Source organism: Thermobia domestica, chromosome 4 (assembly GCF_964235325.1).
Source record: "Thermobia domestica chromosome 4, izTheDome1.hap1.1, whole genome shotgun sequence".
NCBI lineage: Eukaryota > Metazoa > Arthropoda > Insecta > Zygentoma > Lepismatidae > Thermobia > Thermobia domestica.
In genome coordinates, this window is record NC_137457.1 from 239,744,013 (window position 1) to 239,767,346 (window position 23,334).

The 23,334-nt window shown below is 33.6% G+C and overlaps 1 protein-coding gene across 1 annotated transcript in view; it reads right to left on the minus strand.

The window, feature by feature from the left end:
- The window catches only part of LOC145683923 (uncharacterized), a 443,098-nt gene that overhangs the window by 244,133 nt on the left and 175,631 nt on the right, over window positions 1-23,334 (minus strand). The window contains exon 5 of the mRNA XM_081755604.1: window positions 1,200-1,253. Within this exon, the coding sequence (XP_081611730.1) occupies window positions 1,200-1,253 (54 nt within the window). The remainder of the gene's footprint in view (window positions 1-1,199; window positions 1,254-23,334) is intronic.

Below are 23,334 nucleotides of genomic sequence, written 5' to 3' on the forward strand. Positions count from 1 at the left end.
GTTTGCTACTTTTTATTGTTTATTGACGATTGAAATCGGATTTAGCAATAAAAGGAGATTATAATGAAATGGCGGTAAAAGGTGTGATAATAAGTCTCTATTCAAAACAATACCTTAAATTCGCTATTAAAACTATAACACAATAACATTAAACATAAATTTTTTGGTCTGCTAGAGTAAGCGTATACTCAAGTAACTCAAGTAATGTATCATTGGGGAATGATCAATTGAAATTGATAAAACGTACAAGGTACATAGATATTACAATCACTGTCATTGTAAAGAATTAAGCTTCCTATGTGTAGAAGAAATTTGACTGTTAAATTCTTACGAATAGATTAACAAGAGAACTTTTAAAATGGGTATACGCATTTTGCATATGAGTTTATATCGGTCTGAAATCCGGAAATAAGATTAATACAGTAATATTTCGTCACATATATATACAGTTAGTCCTGTTGGGATGCTGGAATACGAAGATAAGAGGAGTTGCTTTGACTAATATCTGCGCATTTTGAAAATCAAAAATAACAAGCTCACTGAGATGAAGTTCGTGTCTTGTCAACCGAAAAACATTCCTTTCATTAAATCAAAATTTGAAACATTTAATATGCTGTGAAATACACAAACAAGACGAAAATATAAACTTATTGCTGACATTTCATATATGACGTGGTTATTGCTCGATTTACTTAAAAGTAACTCGTTTTAGGATTAACTGACACTGTATTTCAGTATTTATGATTTGTTAATCCCCTAAAACTATATGTTTGAAGTGATTACATTCTACAACAATACCGTGTGCTACACAACTTCCTACTCATCAAGCACACACACACACACACACACACATATATATATATATATATATATATATATATATATATATATATATATATATATATATATATATGCATAGGAAAACAAGCTTCTTCAATTCGTTATCTCAAATGTTGTGATTTCCAGTACTGGCAGTGTGCGCCATGGCCTTAAAGTGACCCCTCAGAGGTCCAGAAAAGCAATATACATACATCAAACTCATACTATTTTCAGCATTGTTATTTACTACAAATTATTATGTAGAGTTCAACAATGTTCAGCTTTTATTACATAATTCAATATTAATAACAATTAATGTTACACTTAAGTTTAATCTCTTATTATATTTTTTTTGAATACTGATAGAAAAAAATACCTACCAAGTAATCCTTCCATGTCATCAGCAGACGGGAAATAGTCATCATTTAATTTCCCTGGAAACCATAAAAGTCAATGCTATTTACATCCACTTTTCTATTTTTATACTGTTTATTAATGAGTAAATACAGATATTGCAATAAAAGGAGTTTACAGTTAAATGGCAGTGAAAGATATGATAATAAGTCGCTATTTAAAGATAAACTTTCACTTGGTTAGTTAAGCATAGAAAACAATAATACTAGATATAAACTATATTTGCCTCAGCCACAATAAGCATATAATACATCAACTAAGGTATCTATGGAGAATTGTCAATTCAAGTTGATAATACACAGAAGGTACATAGGTTTTACGATCACAAACACATATTGGACGGAATTAATCTTCCTGTACATAAAAAATTGTTAAATCCTTATGATTAGATTTACAAGGGAACCTTCAAAATATGTATATTCATTTAGTTGTGCCTTTATATCGGTCTGCATTCCAGAAATAAGATTAATAAGTTAGCATTTTATGACATATATATACATTTTGATTCCTTGGGATACTGGAATGCGTTAGGAAAAAGGTTATCATATGCTTAGAATAATGTATGCATGTTTTATAAATAAAAAATACAATCTCACTAAGGCGAAGTTTGTGAGTCTTTGTATCTGAGAATAATTTCTTTTGGATCCAAGCATTTATGATGCTACGAAAAGCACACACTCAGATTAAAAGCATTATGTTACTGTTAATAATCCAAATTGCGTGCTTAATACTCGATTTATTTAATTATTTCTTTTAATTGGTAACTTACACTGTATCTTAGTACTCCAGCTATTAACATTAACATTAATTTATTCCTTAATTTCGCCCGAGGCGAAGCATCATTTTGTGTACGAAACGACAGATTTTAGTTCCTATCTATTGTTAAGTTATTATTTCTACATGACCAATGCATCACTAGAAATACTTCTTTCATGACCAGGGACCGGTGGCGCAGTGGTAGAGCGTTCACCTCTGGTGCTTGGTGTCCCTGGTTCGATCCCAGCTCGCGCCGTGTGGACAAACACCGTGTTCGTGGGTTTTCTCGGGGCTCTCCCGTTTCCTCCCACTTTATTTATTCCACCATTTCATTCATTTCTCATCATCACCGTCTCCTTTAGCCTAACCGGCATAATCGTGGGACGTAAAACTCAAAGATTTCATTTCATTTTTTCTTTCATGACCACTATAAGTGATAATTCCATATCTTCTTTCATAACATAATTCTTATTTCTGGCAATTGAGTTTTACATTTTTAAAATAGTTAAACTGTCAATATATCTATTAAATTCACTTTCCATATTTTCGAGATTCTCTTGAAGTTTGTAAGAGTCCTTGTAAGACAGACTTAACATGCTATTTGCGTGGAAATGTTGAATGGCAGGTCACTTCTTGTCGGAAGTCCTTGATAACACAATGATACATGATGATTGAGTTCTATACAAACAATCTTAATGGTTGATGAAAAATACTAGTATATGTGTTATGAATTGTATAAATCCACAAGCTATAGATACTGGAACAAAACTAGATGCAGAATGTTCTAAATCTAAAACAGTACAAAAACAATGGATAAATGTTAAGTGTCCGTGTGAGTGCACCCAACCACTATGACCATACACTGCGCATTTCTTCTTTTTTCTTTCAGTGTTGCTAAACTTTGAATACTAAACTAGCCACAACTAAAGAAAGCAATTCATAACGTATTCCCCCTTCTTGATTGGATACAATCAACAAATAACGAAATAACACAATAAACTTATACAATATATTAACAAAAAGGAACTTATTTAGTTACTGAACGTTTGGAAGTCCCAAATTTTGTTCTGATTTTCACTACTTTTACATGTCCGTCTTGCCCCTTGTACACCTCGTCAACTACTCCCAGCTGCCATGATTAAGGGGGAAAATTGTCTTCTTTCACTAACAATATAGTATTCGGTTGCGTTTTCCGATATCGTCTTCCATTTGTTGCGTTTTTGAAATCCATGGAGATAGTCTGTAGACCAACCATATGTATTGTTGCATCTGGTGAATGCGTTGCCCCTTAGAGAGAGAAGTTTCCTTACATCTCTTAAATCTGGTTCAGGCAAACTCATCAACGGTGAACCAATAAGAAAATCACCAAGACTAAGATACCTAGGGTCTGTATTGTCACTGGACAAAATGGTGATTGGTCGCGAGTTGAGACATGCTTCTATCTGGGTCAATAAAGAACTTAATTATTCATATGTGAGTGCAGTGTTTCCAATTACTCGCCTTAGATGATATTAAATTGATTTGACGGCACTTTCCCACAGACTACCAAAATGTGGACATCTCGGAGGAATAAAATGCGAAGTGATGGCTTCTGATGCAGCAAATTCACTAATAGAATCATTAAATCTTTCTGAAGTGAATAACTTGTACAACGAATTCAACTCATGATTTGAACCGACAAGATTGGATCCATTATCACTGAAAATATGGGAACACTTTCCTCTTCGAGATATAAATGTTTTAAGTGCTGTTATGAATGCTGATGCGGTTAGATCAGTGACTAATTCCAAGTGAATAGCTTTAACTGCTAAGCAAATAAATATGGCTATGTATTCCTTGCATCTGGTACGACTTCTAGGTGCATTCGTCAAGATTACACGACCAGCATAGTCAAGTCCGGTATTACAAAATGAACATGCAGGGATGACTCTAGGTGGTGGAAGTTGACCAATTAATTGTTCTGACGTTACAGCCTTCAGTTTGAAACACGGCAAACATCTGTGTAGTACTACTTCGATAGCTTGTCTAGCACGTAGAATTCAATATTCTTCTCGAAGAGATGCTAAGAGTAATTGTGGTCCTGCATCCAATAAAAGCAAATGTTCTGCTGTAATGATAAATCTAGTTAAATGATGGTTAGGAGGGAGGATGAATTGGTGTTTATTCCTACAGAATAAGTCACAATGCTCAAGTCTTCCTCCTACTCGCAAAAGACCTTGATTATCAATAAGTGGATTTAAATCTCTCAATGAACTGTTCTTGGATACGGGACATCCTGATAGCATATTTTGAATTTCTTCACTGTAAGAAGTACGTTGAAAAATACGAACACACGCTTGTAAGGCTATCTTTAGCTCATCAACTGATAATGCATGATTCATTCTTGTAGATTTATGTGTCACATTGTAAATAAATCTTTGACAATAAGCAACAACTCCAAGCAGCTTCTCTAAAGTGGAAAACCTTTCCATAAAGTTAATTGTATGATTAATATTCACCAATACAGTCCTGGACGTTGTTCGCTTCCCTGGAAGATCTATTTCCATCGACGACTTTTCATTAGGCCACGACATTGGATTCATTAACCATTCAGGTCCATGCCACCTTAATTTGGAATGCTGTAAAAGTGTGAAGCTTACTCCTCTGCTAATGAGATCTGCAGAATTTTGTTGTGACGAAAGATGTTTCCAAACATTGAATTTGGTCATTTCTTGAATTTGCGAAACTCTATTTCCTGCAAATGGTTTCCAAGGTTTTGCTGGTGATGCAATCCAAGTTAACTCAATTTTAGAATCGGTCATAAATGAATTTCGTCGATTTTCATATCAAGAATAGGGATGCTTTTGTGAACAAGTTTTTACAATAGCACTATGCTACATAACTCTAATCGTGGAAGCGTTACTCTTTTAGTTGGAGTGACCTTTGATTTTGAGCGCAATTAGCAAACATTTATATCACTTGTCATGTTTTCTGACCTGACATAGATACAAGCTCCGTATGCCTTTTCGCTAGCATCACAAAATCCATGAATCTGATTGTTTGTAACTTGGTCCTGGACCAACAAAAACCTATCAGTTTGTATTCTCGTGATGATTGGTATCTCTGTGAATAAATGATTCCAACGTTCCAATAGTCTTTCAGGCAAATCATCATCCCAGTATACATTGCATAACCATAATTCATGAAAAAACCTTTTGAAATATATTACAATTGGACTAATCAGTCCCAAGGGTTTGCAAATTAACGCAATGATGCTTGTGACTTAACGCTTTGAAATTCTTACATTTTTTGATAATGATGTAGTGCTTTTGGGGTCAGTGCTTTACTACAAATCAACAACTTATATGATGATGGATGCCATTCCAAACCCGATGTCTTAATCCCATTATTCCGATTGAATTTAAATGGAAATTCCGTCTCTCTCATTTCTGATGAGACAGCTTCTAACACTTTAGGATAATTTGAACTCAATTTTCGTAGAGTTAAATCCTGCGCTCTTCAAATTAATTAACTCTGATTCTAAAACAAGCGCAAATTTCGACATCATGACTTCCAGACCCCAAATCATCCACATAGAAATCATGCTGGATTACTTTAGATGTAGTTGGAATGCCCTCTGCCTCTTCTTCTGCCAATAGTTGTAAGCATCCTGTTGCTAAATATGGTGCGGCTTTGTTCCGAAAGCTACAGTTACTAATTCATAAGTTTTAATTGGTTCCTTGATTGATTTCCGACATAGTATTCTTTGAAAGCAAATATCCTCAGGGTGCAATCTTATCTGACGGTACATGTTCTTAATGTCTGCACTAAATACAATTTGATGCGTTCTAAAACGCAATGCAATAGGACACATATCTTGTTGGATACTAGGCCCAGTCAACAGAATTTCGTTCAGAGATTTTTATTATTATTGGACTTTTTGGACCTGGCTCATATATCAAGCTTTTTCGTGTGTTTTATTACCATCACTATGCATTGTCCTGATGCTCTCAAGTGATTGACACTTATGATCCGAAAACGAAAGTAATTCCGATAATGGGGGAAAATACTCGTTTTCATTTTTAAATTCCTATTCCCTTCTCGTATTGGCATCTAACCTTGACAAAAAATGATGCGATAGTATCACTTCATCTAACAGGGTTTCTAAGTTCATAGCCTTAAGCGCATTCAAATTTCTACTGACCGTAATAATAAATTCTTGTAAGTCCTTTGCACTTTCTTTGTTAACTTTTCAATGTTCATCATGCTCTGTATGTATGTGGCTGCTATCAGTCTTTTATTCTAATAACGTTCAACGATTAAATTAAAAGCTACGTCATAATTCTTTTCTGCCACTGGCAAAGACTCAATTAACTTATACGATTCTCCTTTTAAGCCTGACCTGAGGTAACCAAATTTTTCTATGGCAGGGAACCCGTTATCGTTGTGAACTATGACCTTGAAATTGTCGATGAAAGGGAGCCAAAGTTGATAGCTACAATCAAATGATGGCAACGATAATTCGGGGAGTCTAACTTCACTGACAACACTAGCACTAGTCTCTTTACCGTTTGCTAGCTTTTGTTCATTATGCGTGCTACTTAAAGCTTGTATTTGAGAATACACACTATAGTACATAGTTTCAAATTCGGCTCGATATGATTCGTGCTTCTATTCCGATTCATCTTCTATTTCGATGTTACATTAACATTCTCAAACTTTTCCCACACTTGGTCTAAATGTTTTAAGCGAACATGCTTGTATCAAATTCTTGCAGAAATTTTAGAATACGGGTAGGTTGTCCTTTATAACTTGCTCTTTATTTGAGCAATTTACTATTCTCTTTGCCATCCATTGTAAAGCGTATTTGTTAAATAAAAATGCTCACGCTCATAATACGTATACAACAAAAATCACAGTTAATCGAACAACTGTTGCACTCAATAACAAAACCAATGTTTGTTGCTAACTTCGCAATGACTACAACCACTCAGTTTCGTTACAGCTTGCATAAGCTACAATCACCCACTTTCGTTCCTAACTTGCGTTAAATACAATCAATCACTTTCTATATGATAAACATTTGAGTCTTACTCCTGTCAAAAAGCACATCTGGATGAAATGTCAAATTTTGTTGCTAACTCCTCTCAAATCACTCAGCACTTCAATCCAAAACGATTTACATTGTTTCATTCTTCCAAGGAACTTCTTAGATCACGTTCATGAAAAAGCAGTTATTAATGAATTGCACACACTACCGGACATTATTTCATTTGTAATTACCATCTGCGAAACATCCAGGGAACGGAGGAATATAAAATGATACTACAATGAAATATGATTCTATAACAACAATTTTAATGATTGATGAAAAATAGTAGTATATGTGTTACGAACTGTATAAATCCACAAATTATAGATACTGGAAAAAAACTAGATGCATTGCACAATGTTCTAAATCTAAAACAGTACAAATATAATGGATAAATGTTAAGTGTCCGTGTGTGTGCACCCAACCACTATGATCATCCACTGCGCACTTCTTCTTTTTTTCTTTCTCTCAGTGTTGCTAACCTCCGAATACTAAACTAGTTAAAACAAAGGAAAAAATTATACCAGTCTTAAGAAAAGAGATCTTGAGGAGTAATCTATAGAAAGTATGCCGATATTAGAAAAAACCTTAAATCATTTGGTGAAAGCTTTCTCTAAAACAATGTCAGACCTTTAGATATATGACTGATTCAAAATCATTTTACTCAATCGAATTTATATGTATGAATTTCTACTGAAACGGTACGAATACCAATCTTTCTGATAGTGAGTAATGAAAAGTGAGTAATTAACCTTTCTGATAGTGAGCAATTAACACACATTAATATGATAAAGTAGAACTTGGTGCTCGATTCTAGGTTCTGGAACCGGATACCTAAGTTGTAGATTTGAGTACTCCTTTTTTTCACAACCGGATACATACTGCATCACTACGTGAAGTATTATAATGGTATCAAAACGGAACACAAATCTTCAATTATAAAATAAAAGTCTGGTTAGAGAGCATACAAAATTACTTAATTTTTAGAAGGGTCATTCCATGTCAAATCACCTAATTTTGAAACATTACCGTGCTTCAATCTCAGATTCTTTTCATTTTTCTCATACATAAATATTAATGAAATTATGTTAAATTTTTTACTGATTTTTTGGATGAGAAAAGGGCCGGAGGGATTTTTTTGAAAAATGTGAATTTTGCTCCAATTTTACTTTATAGCACTCAGTATCATGGAACTAAAATCACCATAACTTCTTTATTGTTAAAGTGATTGAGCTCATCCAGGTGTCAAATGAAAGCCTAACTTTCGCTCGTTTATCGGATTCTAAGAAGCCTTGCAAAGGATACACTGTCAAATACAAAACATTTTTTTTTACAAATTGTGCCATTGCTCAAGAGTTACTACGAAATATTTGATTTTTTTGTACATTCGTCTTAACACTTAACTGGTATGCTTGAAAAATAAAGAGGGTGTTTCCTGTGTTTTTGTAATTATAAATTTTTTTTAATATTTTACATGTACAGAAATACACAATTTTAAGTTTTTCTTACAAATTATGTCATAACTCGTAAGTTGCAACTATAAAACTTTTGAAACTTTTTAATAGAATCATCCTAGCACATACATTATATCGTTAAAAAATAAAATGTGTGCTTTTTGCATTTTTGCAATTATTATTTTTTCAGTATTTTACAATAACGAAATATACATTTGTAAGTTTTGTTACAAATTGAGTAATTGCTCGTAAGTTATAACTATGACACCTTTTAATCTTCTTTTCATTGAATCATTTTATCACATACATTATATTGTTAAGAAATAAAAAGGGTGCTTTTGGTAGTTTTGCAATTATTATTATTATTATTGTTCGTGTTTTAAATGTACAGAAATATACCGTTTTACTGTTAACAGATTGCTCCTTTCCTCTGAAGCAGTGATGACCAATTCCGGAATGTTTACATTCCGAATTTCCGAAAGTAAAATCAGAAAAGCTTCGGAATTCGGAAAAGTTCAGATTTCGAAACAAATCTGGAATTCGGAAAAAATCCGAAAAGTGAAATTTCCGATTCCGGAAAATTTTGGCCATCCCTACTCTGAAGTGACCACTGTCACACTTTAAAACTTCTTCAAAGAATCATCTTACTAAATATTAGGTATGCTTAAAAATCGAACTGATATGATGTGTACTTTTTGTATTATCATAATAATATATTTTTGTACTTTAAGTATGATTTTCAACTCTTTTTCCCAATCGCAGCATCGCTTATAACTATCAAAGTTTTTTTAACATTTTATAGGATTAATTTGCATTTACCATGTATAATTAAATAATAAAAGAGGATACTTTTCTAAATAATTTTGTGGTTTTGTGAATGGAAAATGTAGGGCTAGCAATGTAAGGGGTTGAGTGATTATTATAAACCCTATAAACGGAAAAAAAGAAATAATAGAGTAATGCACATAGGTGAAAACAATAAACCTACATACCGGTAATACCTTTTAGAATTACATAGATTTACCTACAAAATGTTGCGTCCTACAGTATATTTCACAGTTTATTCTTCTCATTGATGACATGTTGTCTTCTTTTCATTATCCTTTCAGCTCCGGGCTGGTTGGCATGTAAGAGATGGAACAGCAACTTCCCAGATGATATTTCCAAAGTGTACCCAACAAAAGTCTTCATTTTCTGGCCAGTAGAATATAGAAGCCTCAGAGCGATTCATGAATTGCACTTTGACGTACACAAATAATAATTACAAAAATACCAAGAGCACACTTTTTATATTTTAACCATATCGTGTATGTGCTAAAATGATTCTATATAAAAAAGGCTTCAAACGTTTCATAGTTGTAGCTTATAAGCAATGACACAATTTGTAACGAAACTTAAAATTGTATATTTGCGTACGGGTAAAATTCCAAAAAAATAATAATTACAAAAATACCAATAGCACCCTTACAATTTTAACCATGTTATTTATGTGCAAAGATGATTCTATTTAAAAAGTTTCAAAAGTTTCGAGGTTGTAACTTACGAGCAATGACATAATTTGTAACAAAACTTAAAATTGTATATTCCCGTACAATTAAATTACCAAATAAATATAAAAAAGTAAAAATATAAAATATATAAAAATAATTACAAAAATACAAAAACACCCTCTTTATTTTTTAACCATACCATGTACGTCTTAAGACGAATGTACAAAACGACTTTCAAAAATTTCGTAGTTGCAACTTTTGAGCAATGGCACAATTTGTAAAAAAAAAACCTAAAATTTGTTTTGTATGCCCATTAATGTTTGACAGTGTAACCATTTTCAAGATTTCTTAGAATCTACTGAACAAGCAAGTCTCTTTCATTTGACATCTGGAGAGCCCAATTACTTCAAAAATAAGGAAGTAATGGTAATTTTAGATCCATGATGCTGAGTGCCAGAAAGTGAAATTGTAGCAAAATTCACATTTTTTAAAAAATTTGTCTCTGGCCCATTTCCCATCTCATTACAGATTTCTATCATGGAAAAATTTCACTAAAACCGATAATTTTTAAAAATAATAAATCAGTATACATTTAAAATGTATACTGGTTTTAATCACGCCTTTGAAACAAGATACGACTACACGAAGTCTGGTCCTACGCACAGCAAAATTCTGTAATCAATTAATATAAAATACCAACAAATCTGACTTTTCAAATTTTTCAGCGCAGATTACAAGTTTATAATTAATATCAGCATTGTCTCTAAGAAAAGCTTATTATCATAGACCACTACAGTATATTTAAGACACGGAAAATGCTTGACTTTATGGCTTGAAGTTTTACAACCGGATTTCCTGTATAAGGCGACTATCACATGTAAATCTTCAACCATACGCTAATCATCTCCCTTTTATCCAACTTCCGGTTATATGCAGAAGTTCTGGCTTCTCGCTTTAGTGTAGTGTAAAGTAGAATTCAGGCATCTTCAAGAAAGGGTCAAGTATTTTTAATAGAATATAAATGCCCAGGAAACTTGTTTGTAGTGTAGTAACGAAATTATATACTGGTTAAGACGTTGAAGTATGTTCAAATATACTAGTTCTGCCTGGAAAAATCATTGTTTCTAGACAAATGAACAAACATAATCTTCCTTGTGTTGGTTATCTTCATTCTGATAATAGTTTACCCATATGAAAAATATGTATGGCTAAGTTATATAATATCGAAACAGACACTAACAAATATTTGAAGATGATGTGATATTCTCACTTAACACGAAAGACGTTTTTCTCAAAGTTAGGCGTCCACAAATTCGATGGCCTTTAAATATCTCAGTTTAGACATGTACGTAGAAATTTATTTCGGAAGGGTTTCATTGCTATTGGAGAGGTCCAAAATAAATCTAAAGATAAATTATATTGAACGTTCTAATATCAACCTTAACATTAGATTGCACTAGCAGAAAAAGTCGGAATTTCGGTGGTCCGAAACCCCATAAATATCCCTGCCAAAATGAAACTAAAATCTTGTAGGTTTAGGCGTATCCAGAATAGCTATTACTTGTGTAAAGCAAGGATAGCTCATTTTGTCTCACCGTTGTATGATCTTTCTTTCTTCTAAAGGTAAATTACATACATTTTAATCGACGTAAAATGATTAAAAAAATCTATTCTAAGGTTTAAAGTTTAAACTGCAATTTGCAAAATGTAATTGTGAAAGTCATCTAATTATTTATTTGATGAGAATAATGTAAAAATGAGTAGATGACTGCATTTGCACTCCCTTCATAAATTTGGAGCTCTTTGTTCTTTGGCTCCAGTTAGGAGATGCCAATTTTACTCATATTAATTCTCGCGATCGTGAACTTTGTCAGTGCCCAAACCGCTTAAACATTTTTCTTATATCCTTGCAAGAAAGTCTAAATTCAACATGCATCTATTGTTTGCTTTAACTGTTGTTACTAACGGGACATGCACTTCTCTCCTCGCTATCACTTAATTATCGAGCTTGGAATACATGCGATAACGCGCCTATGGGTGGTAAACACCTGCTCTCAGTACGAAGAAAGATTAAGTATAAGAAAAAGACAGTAAATTAGACATTTCTGAGACAAAATTGATTATGATATAAAGGACTATTTAGCAGTCATTCTCCTCATTGTAATTATGACAAAGGGCTTCAGTTCAACAGCAAATTAACAAAAAAACATGTCAGAACGTGTGATTACTTTCCAACATCATTCGGAATATGATTTTACTTATTCCCTTTTATGGGTAAAAGATTGCCAAAAGTTCAACTTTCGGAGGTTTCTGTACTAATTTATCCCATTTAATGAGGGATTATTACATTTATGGGTTTACTTGCGTGTACTGGGATCCATTTTCATTCATAAGGCACAGGTACAACCGTGCCTGTCCTCTCATAAAAATGGCACTTATACTGTAACTTACACTTTTAAGCAATTACTGTTTTCGTTATGTATTATTTATTTCTTTATGTGTTTCAGGGAGAAAGAATTTAGTAACTAATGTTTCTTTAAAATTTTATGTAAAATAGTGGGAAATAAAGATGATATAATCGAAAAATACAAATAAATAGTAACTTTTGCCTCCTACGAACATTGAGTGGACAAAGAAATGATAGCACAAGTATTTGGAATCGTATACGTCAAGTTTAAAACTGAAATTTCACTATATTTCTGTTATATTTTAATGCAAATATTACTGCAAAGTTGTCAAATGGTATTTAAGTGAGGATTTTACATCCAAATTAAGTTGCAACATAATTTTGGTTAGAAAACCAAAATTAGCAATGTATATTTAAAATTAGCTGATACTTTAGATAGCAGTAAATAAATGTAAACAATAAAACCTAATTGTGTAGCCGAGTGGGTTTTGACGCGAGTTAATAAATTGCAATTCTGCAGTTCGAGTCCAACTCACGACTTTCATTGAAAAAAAGAAACATTTTTTAAATTATGAATTATATTAGCAAACACTACAGTTGTGACAATGTATATTATGATAGCGTATGCTATGAGATTTTAAGAAAGAGTGAACTTAACCATTATATTATTACTAGTAATTTCTCAATAGATTCAATATTTATTCGTGCCGTGTGTCAATGTTATGAAACTTGAAATGCTTTCAACATTACAAGTTTACAACACACAACCTCGTACACATAGAACAACTAAGGCATTAGTTCCCCTCACTGGCAATTTTCGAGTTTATATAATTCCAATTCGCACTATTTGCTAGTATCTAAGGGAGAAATTCTTGCTTATTTAAGCACAATCATCCATTATTGATGAATACTGCCTTCACGACGTTTTTTTCATTACATTGCCAAATTAAATGCCAAATTGCCAGTTCACTTTAAAGCGAGTTATATGTACGATGTAACAGAATACACGTTCGATAAAATGTATATATCACAACGTTTTGCAGCAAGGAACAAAATTTTAGGGACAAAGGTTGAAAATTCCATAAGTAGCCATAAGAATATACTATAGATAAGGGAAGAGTAGGAAACCAAAAAAAAAATAATTGAGATTTGCTTCACGTGTCCGGTATGCTGTGGGACTGTGTGGCAATGATCTTAATTTAGTTGAAACAACCACTCTTAATCATATTTTTTCTTGAAAAACACACACTTGAAAAGTTTTCAATTTTTCTACGAGATAAATTTGACAAAAAACAGTTGTTCAAAAATTTTAATTACATACTGTCTGTCAAACAATTAAATGCATATTTTCCGCGTGATAGTATCTTGCTTCTTGCTACTATCAATGGTTTAAAAATAAAATAGTATACATTAGACAATATTATTTCGCCATTTGTTTTGTATTTGTTATATAGTTAAAACAGTATTCCTGGACATTGTAGCGAAAAGTGTACTTGTTTCTTCATGGAAAGAATTACAAAGAGTGAACTAAATAAAAACGAAACAAGAAAATAGATTCGATGTAAAGTTTCTTTAGACTTTTTCGACAAATCAATCAATGTATCGTTTTCTTTCCAAGCACTCTCTGATGTGTAATACGTAACTCTTGGACTCGTGATATGTGGATTTGGGATCGTAGGGTCCTGAGATCGATACTCACTGAAGTCTAGGATTTCTTTTACCAAGATAGAAGTTTTTTAAAAAATATTCCGTCCTAGGACAAGAGCAAATTTTGTAGAAACACAGCATTTCTCTTTGATGGCCACATTAGTGAGACAAAATATTTTCATTTCTAACAGTCCAATCTGTGAACAATGACATAGCAAATAGCGTTTAACAATCTTTTATAACATATCCAGTGTACGGTCAGCCCTAACTATAGACCTTAAACCACAATTTCAATTTTCAACAAAAACAGTCCTTTTGTTATTCTTTGAACAGCAAAAGAGGGGAAAAAAGTCAAACTGCCGAAGCTATTTGACAGTAGAAGATATTGTCAGGTGATTCTTAGGTTTACATCTGAACGTAATAATATTATTATAAGATCCTATTATTTTATGGCAACAAAAAATTGGATATACATATATGTTAGCTAGAGATAAAATCTTGCACAGAATACTTCGTGTGACTAAGGTTCTAATTGGGATCACTATTTGCAATTTGTGTCGTTCCGTTAATGCTTTACAAATTATGTCTGAAGCGGTAAGGCTGATAATGATTTATTGACGAAAGTAGAAGGAAAATTCTACAACTGAATCAGCTGCCTAAATTCTTACATAGCACACAAAGGAAAGAAAACAATTAGGCCTAAGTAAAGTGCGAAAGTATCTCCTAACAAATCAATCCGTTTTCCTCCTCTATCTATTCTTCATCGTGGACTTTCGGATAAGAAGGCAGTCTTGAATCTGTAGGTCCACGCTTTCATTCTTACTCACACTGTGCGCTTGCTCTTTCTTTAGCAATAGTAGAAAAGGTAAATGAACAAAAGAAAAAAGCTTTAGCGTCATGTGAAATATGTCAGGCAGTTCATCTGAACCAAATTCAAGGGTCATTATTTGATCTGTTTAAAGAAGCAATAAAATAGTGGAACGATGTGTTTTCTCTCTCTACCAATGAGAGTATACATGAACGAAATATCCACAGAAGTTAAGTAGTAGTAATGGCCCCACTTGAGGACAATTTTGCCGCCCTCGGATTCTGGCGACCTAGGGGTATCCCCTCTAAGACCACACCCTCTAGATTTTCGCAGGGGTCCCTTGGCCCACCCCCTCTAGATTGTACCACGTGTTCGGGTTTTGGCCCAATTGATTCAATTTGATGAGGTACTATCACCGTATATGGTTACACGGTCATGTATAGTGGTCCATACCCTATCATAAGACATAAATACATTGGTGCATCCCTGTAAAATTTTAGGAGAAGTACATTGACCCACCCCTTCAATTTTGGAAGTAGTCCAATTTAAGCATTCGGTATCATAGTACAGGACCTTAACATGTATCATGATAAATTTCGGTGGCCCATGTCGTTGCTTTTCATCAGTACAAAGTTATCAAATTTTAGTACAACCACGTGTTCGGTTTTTGATACAATTTATCCTTTTTGATGACATTATATAGTGTTATAAGGTGTGGACGGGTATCCCCTTTCAATTTGGTACGACCCTTAGGGTGTTAAATGCTAGTATGGTCATGTGATCGATGTTTTGGTTTTGATACGCGAGTCTTTGATGTGACGACGGGTAATTGGTCGATGTTGTCTATGGAAATTTTGAACAAGATTCATGGCATTTGAAAAACGTCTTAAACTTTCAAACTAAAAAATTCAAAATAAAGGTTTCAAGAAAAGTTTACAGCAAATATTTTAAACATTTTTTTTTCAAAAAAATCTAAACAAAATTTTCAAAAGAAAAATTTAAACAAGATTTTGAAACAAAAAATTTTCCAAACTAAAAATTTCATACAAAAAATATTCAAACAACGTATTTTGAAAGAAAATTTCATCCAAAAAATTGTCAAACAAATTTCTAAATTAAAAAATAAAACAAATTTTAAATCAAAATATTTTCAAAACAAAAAAATTGAAAGGAAGGCAAAAATTTCAAACTAAGAAGTTTTCAAAACAATGTTTCAAACAGGATTTTTAAAACGATTTTTTTTTCAAAATAAAAATTTAAAGCAAAAAATTTCAAACAAAATTTTCAAACGAAAAAACTTCCAAACAAAATTTTGAAACAAAAGAATTTGAAACAAAATTTTGAAAAAGATTTCGATAGAAAAAATTTCAAATAAATTTTTCAAGTGAATACACTTTCAAACAGAATTTAAGATCAAACAGTGATCACCTCTCACAGTTAACCGTTACACTTTATCCGTTTTTTCCTATTCGATTAACAAATAAACGGTTCTCAACTATTCGTTTAACAAACGGTTTATAACTACTCGATTAAGAGATAAATGGTTTGCCGTTTCTCGCCAACATTCACCAGTGAGTGCACAAATTTAGAAAGTAAAACAAATAATTTGAAGTCACTTTAAATACGCGTCATATTTGAGACAAGGTGTTAGTGTTTATCATGGATGCACAATGGAAATCCATTTACTTGTTTTTAGCAGGACCTAGTGGGTGTGGGGAAACGTATTTTGTGAAGCGATTAGTATCATGTTTCCCAATCATGATCAATACGAAAGTTCGTAAGTTATACTGGCATTATGCTGAGTGGCAAGATGTCGTGGAACAATACCGGTTCCAGTAAAATTTCACGAAGGACTTCCACGAATGAAAGATATTCAGCCCCAAGATGGACCACATTAGATTATTATTGATGACCATATGCGAGAAGTGAATAGTGGTGTTGTTGAATTGTTCACGAAACGATCACATCATCGAAATATTAGTGAGATTTTTATAACACATAATGTATTCCATCAAAGTAAAGCAAATAGAAATTTGAGTTTAAATTGTTTGTATTTGGTGTTGTTTCAAAATCCCCGTGACAAGTCACTAATCAAGCATATGAGTTATCAAATCATGCCTGAGCATCAACTGTTTCTACAAGAAAGTTATGCAGACGCAACAAGAAATCCACATGTCTATTTGTTGATGGAACTTAAGATACACCCGATGAAATGCGATTTCGTACAAATATTTTCCCCGACGATTTTCATCATTACGTTCACGTACCAACAAAACATGTTTAAATTATTGTGCATGTGAAAAGGATGACTTAGTCTTAGTCAGTTCTTACCTACAGTGAAATACGGTGATCTGCTACGAGCTCTGCACAAAGCTAAACCTAGGTTACGTAAAGCTATTATTGCCAATGCAAACGCTTCATTAATGTATAGTATTGGTGAATGTTGTTATAATGTCTTCAAAGGCAATGTTCCATTAACAAGTGCGCAGAAGGAAAGATTAAAGCGTTACAAGAACAAGTTCCGCTATCTCGTGGACAATACAAAATCAGTGGATGAGAGGAAGAAACATTTAACCGTAAAACGAGGAGGGTTCTTACCTGCACTACTTGCACCTATTGTAGGAAGTGTGTTATCCAGTATTTTGTTTAAACAATAAACATCATGGAACGTGGCAAGATGAAAAAAAATATTGACACCAGAAATGCTTCAACGAATGCATGCATCGTCATCCCGTGTGAGTGAAAAACGAGAATCTCATCTCGATTGTGAAATGCAATCTATATTGAATACATCGTATCCAAGTTATGAAGAAAAATGGTATCAGTACAATAGAATATTACAGAAATGTCTTTATGTGATACGTAAACAAGAATAACCAATACCACTTACAATTACATCAATGAAACCTGATGGCGACGTTTGGAATACTCATGATAGCACGAAGCAAGAAATGTTAGCACCAATACCATAAATGTATCGTAAGGAAACCGAATTACTATCCCATCGTTTAAAACACGATGACGCAATTACGTTGGATCACAAAGGAACAGTGTACATCAACGAAAATAAAATACATGGATCCAATATTCTAGTTTTAATGTGTAATGTGACTCGACCGAGGAAACATACCAATTCTCAAGGCTAGAAATTGTTTTGCAATTACCTCGCATCGTCATTCACACCTCAAGAATTGATTGGTACTCCACGAAGATTAAACTATACTGTCAAGCATAATAGTACAATAGTACCTGAAGGATCAGCACCAACAAAACCTGCTCCAGAATTATTTTCTTGCGGAGAAGAAAACGATGATGATGACGACGCTGTTTTAGAAGTCCGACCAAAAAGAAAACGTATCTTTCCACAATGGTCAACATACAAACCATGAACAAAAAGTTGAAATCAATTTATTATAATCCAGCACATCCTGTATCGTTTTCTACTGCAAAGAGATTATAACAAGCCACAAGGAAAATATACACATCTAGCCAAAATAAAACTTTGGTTAAGCAAACAACGTACTTACACGTTACGTCGTCTTGTACGTTGTCGTTTCCTTAGAGATTTTTATCTTGTCAACAATATTGATGATCAATGGGAATGTGATTTAAATAATTTACAATTACTTCAAAACTATAATGACAATTATCGTTAAATTCTTACAGTGATTGATGTGCTAGTCGGTACGGGTAGGCTGTACCACTAAAATCAAAAAGTGCCGAGGATATAGTGAATGCATTTGAAATGACTTTCCAGGACAGGAAACCAATTGCGCTATGTAGTGATCAAGGAACTGAATTTACCAACAAGACAGTACAAAAGTTTCTGAGGAAACACAACGTACAACATGGTACGACAAAGGATCCAGATATTAAAGCCAGCGCCGCAGAAAGATTTAATCAGACATCGAAATATCGTATGTGGAAATACGTTACCAAATATCAAACATACAATTACATTAAAGTATTGTAAAAACATACAATGAAAGTTGACATTCCAGTATTAAAATGGCACCTCCATACGTTTCTCAAGACAATTTACTGGAGGTGTGGCATAACTTATACGATATAAAACTACGATGGTTCAAAACAAGATACGGATTTATCTGTTGGTTATACTGTTCCTATTAATAAAACAAAACGTATCTTTGACAAGGGTTACCTCGAAAACTGGACTTGGGAAATATTTAGAGTAAAAGGCATTGTACAAAGAAACCCACCAGTGTATCGACTAGAGGATTTAAGTCATCAACTTGTAGGTGGTGTTTTCTACAGGGAAGAATTACAACCAGTACCGCTCCCTTCGACGTTCCTCATCGATAAAATATTGCATACAAAAACAAAAGGTCGCAGAAAGGAGTATCTCGTCCAGTGGAAAGGATAGTCTACCTCATTCAATTCGTGGATCCCTCCAAGTTCATTAAAGAAGAAGAATGGAACCTGATCAAGATTTTTACGTTACACTTCCCAGTAGTAGTTCCATGGATTATTTTCCAGAAAATACAATGACTTCATACATTACGAAATTATGACGACGTGTAGAGTTTCGCCAGAAATGGGATGTGGTAATTGTAGAGATTCTTATCCATATTCTTTACTGAACATTAACAGTGAAAACAATAAAATATGTTACAAATCATCAAGTAGTAGTGATCAGGAACCATGGAAGTTTGCAACGATCCCTGTACGCTATTATAAGAATATATGGATCATATTCATGCAATTAATGCATATCATAAAAATAATTTATTTATATCACATGATGCAACTAATAATATATGACTCATTAGACGTCCCAATAAGGAAATCCATACTTCTGTACAATTCTCACCAAGTGTTAGTTTAATGCTTGGATTTGAACCGAAAAGTAATTTGAAAGATATGCAATATACACCGGATGTACGATTAAGTTTACCATCACAAATGTACGTCTACTATGAAATTATTGAATCTCTCATTGTTGGAAATACAATGGTACCCTTGCTACGAATTGTCAACATGGATCCTCTAAATCATACTTTTGGAAGTCATACAGTACAAATTTTTAATCCTGCACATTATGTTCCGGTGGAAAGAATGAATTTTGAGCAAATACAAATCGATATAAGGAATAGCACAGATCATCGTATGTCATTCACCTTTGGGACGGTGTGTACAAAACTACATTTCCGTCGTCGTCATCATGACTGATAAGTATTTGCAATACTACCAAAAAAACGTTATCCGGTGTCGGCAACGTTTATGTGGGAAGACCCTATCAAAGAGGGCATGGTATTGGAAGTTTCCTTGGTGGCTTAATTCGTTCTGTGTTACCACCTGTTAAGCAAGGAGCTAAAACTGTGGGAAAAGAATTATTAAAATCAGATGCCAATATGATTAATGATGTTGTGATCTAAGTTGAGAACTATGCTGGGAAGTGGATGTCATAAACGAAAATGGGACGACTGCTCTCAGTTTGGAGTTAAGCTTCCAACGATCAACAACACCATCAATCCTAGGAAGAGACGTAAATTATGACATAAGAAGAATAAAAGATCATTGTATACTAACCAAATATTTTTTTATTAATGCAACGATTGCTTTCTTGCATCATCAATTCTGTGAATGTGTAAAAAGTGAATTAGACATTTTGCAACGTCACCCACGCAAACCAGTGTTATGGATAATCGTATTATTGGCTGCAAATCAATTGGTTAAAAAGCTGAAAATTCACTAATTGAATTTGTAGTGAGTGGTAGCAGTGATGAATATATTGATTTGCCACAAACCTTATTGTACATCCAAGCACAAATTGTGAAATCAGATGGTTCCTCCTTCACCGAAACAGATAAACCAATTGCACCTGTCAATGGTTATCTAAATGCTATGTTTAGTGAAGTACAAATCTACTTGAACAATAAACTGATTTCATTTCTCACATAATCGTTCATATCGTTCGTACCTTGAAAAGCTGCTTAATTATAATGATGGAGCTAAAAATACAAATTTACAAACAGCAATGTGGTTTCAAGATACGGCTGATCATATGAACGCAACCACCAGTGAGAACAAAGGATTTCAACAACGCTATGAATTGACAAAACAAAGTATGAAATTCGATATAATTGGACATCTTCATTGTGACATTTTTAATCAATATAAATTTTTAATTCATGGAGTGGAATTATGTGTGAAACTTATTCCTGCAAAACCAAACTTTTGTCTCATGGCCAGTGAAAGTGGTGTCGGTGGAAGAAACAATATTCTGGATGCATCGTTACAAGTGAAAGAAGTCAGCATTAGCCCTAGTGTCAAATTGGAACACAATAAAATTTTACAATCTGCAAAGTATCCTTTGACAAAGGTTCAAATGAAATTATTTACCATCCCAAAGGATATACAATCCAAAACTATTGAAAACCTGTTTATGGGAAAATTGCCAAATCGTATTATTGTAGGGTTTACATCGAATGAAGTATCCAATTGAACTATTACCTGCAATCCATTTGAATTTCAACATCTAAACATTAATTTATTGCATTGTACGTGAATGAAAAAGCTGTACTTTCATACCCATTGGAACCCAGCTTTGAATAGAATCGCTACATTTCGTCGTACCACACATTGTTTTCAGTCTGTGGCATATATTTTTCCAATACTGGAAATAAAATTTCAAGAGCCGACTACAAGAATAGATATACACTGCTTCCATTTGACCTAACTCCCTATTCTTCTGCTGGAGATTGTCACTATTGGAATTTACAACGACATGGAGCTATCCGATTAGAAGTCCATTTCCAAGAGAAATTACAAGCACCTGCAAACTGTATAGTGTATGGGGAGTTTTCCTCACTCCTATAGACCGACCACCAGCGCAACATTATCCAGGACTTTTAAATTAGAAGGTACGTATACGTTATGTATCATTGCCATTCACGATGTTGAATACATTGCAATTAGCTAGTTCTTTAAACGGTAGTCCATTATTCAGAAATCATTTTACCAAGGTATTTGCAAGCGATGAGTTGCCCTCACGGATTTCTCTTCCTCTGGCAATCATTCTGAATACAGATCTATACACACAATCAGGAAGCCCGTGGATTGCAATTTATATTAATAATCGCGGTGTTGGAGAACATTTTGACAACTATGGCCTTCCTCCTAATGTACCATAACATGTTGCATTCTTAAAACTTTATTCTATGTATTATAAATATAATAATAGCCAAATGCAAAGTCTTGGTTCATCCGTATGTGGCTATTATGCTTATTTTTATTTGAGCCCAAGGAAAATCCCTGCGTGAAATTCAATACTTGTTCACAACAGTGCCCTCAGTTAATGATCGTAGACTGCCGCAATATACCTTACAGGTAATGTTATCATTTTTATCATCGAGTCTGCATTTTACATGTTCTGTTTTATCATCATCTATTTCTATACTAATCATTTTTTTCCTCGTTCTTTTTACAGAATTCACAATACGAAGCTTTGGAAACCGGTGCTATACTGCAAAACATGGAAACAAATAATCACAATCAAGAAGAGGAGGAGGTCGAATGAAGTAACTAGCTCAATATAAAAATATTGTCAAAACCTTACTATAACAAGAAAGACAAGAAGAGACCAGAAAAATGAATAAAATACAATTTATGCTTATCTAACTAACTAACTAACTCTATGGCCTATGGAACCCGGAGGTTCAGTTCACAAAAGCTCTCCACTGACATCTATCCTTAGCTAATTGGATCCAGTTTCTACTTTGTATTCCTATCTCTGCGAGATCCATCTTAATATTATCCTCCCATCTGCGCCTAGGTCTTCCTAATGGTCGTTTTCTTATGGGTCTACCAGTCAAGACTTTGAAAGCGTTTCTACTTTCTTCCATTCTAGCTACATGACCTGCCCACCTAAGCCTCCTAGACTTGACGACCCTAACAATGTTGGGTAAACCGTATAAACAATGTACTTCCTCGTTATGAAGCTTCCGCCATTTCCCATTCTCGTTCCTCTTGGGTCCGAATATTCTTCTCAGGATCCTGTTCTCAAATACTTTAAGTCTATGTTCTTCTCTCAGAGTAAGCGACCATGTTTCGCAACCATACAGAACAACAGGCATGATTATCTTTTTATATATTTTAAGGTTCAAATTCCTCGACAGAATTCGCGACGAAAAGAGATTTTGAACCGAATAGTAACACGAATTCCCTGCTTTTAGTCGACATTTAATTTCTTCGTGAATATGATTTTCGTCTGTTAATATTGATCCTAAATATTTGAAAGTATCCACTTTAACAAAAGTATTATTTCATATTTTAACGCCTCCACAATTTGCCGTATTACGGTCCCGACGCACTTCCATGTATTTAGTTTTCTCTGCATTTACTTCTAGACCCATGTCCCTGCAAGCGTTTAATAATATCTCTGCATTTATTTCTACTGTTCTCCTATCATCCCCTATTAAATTTACATCATCAGCATATGCCATAAC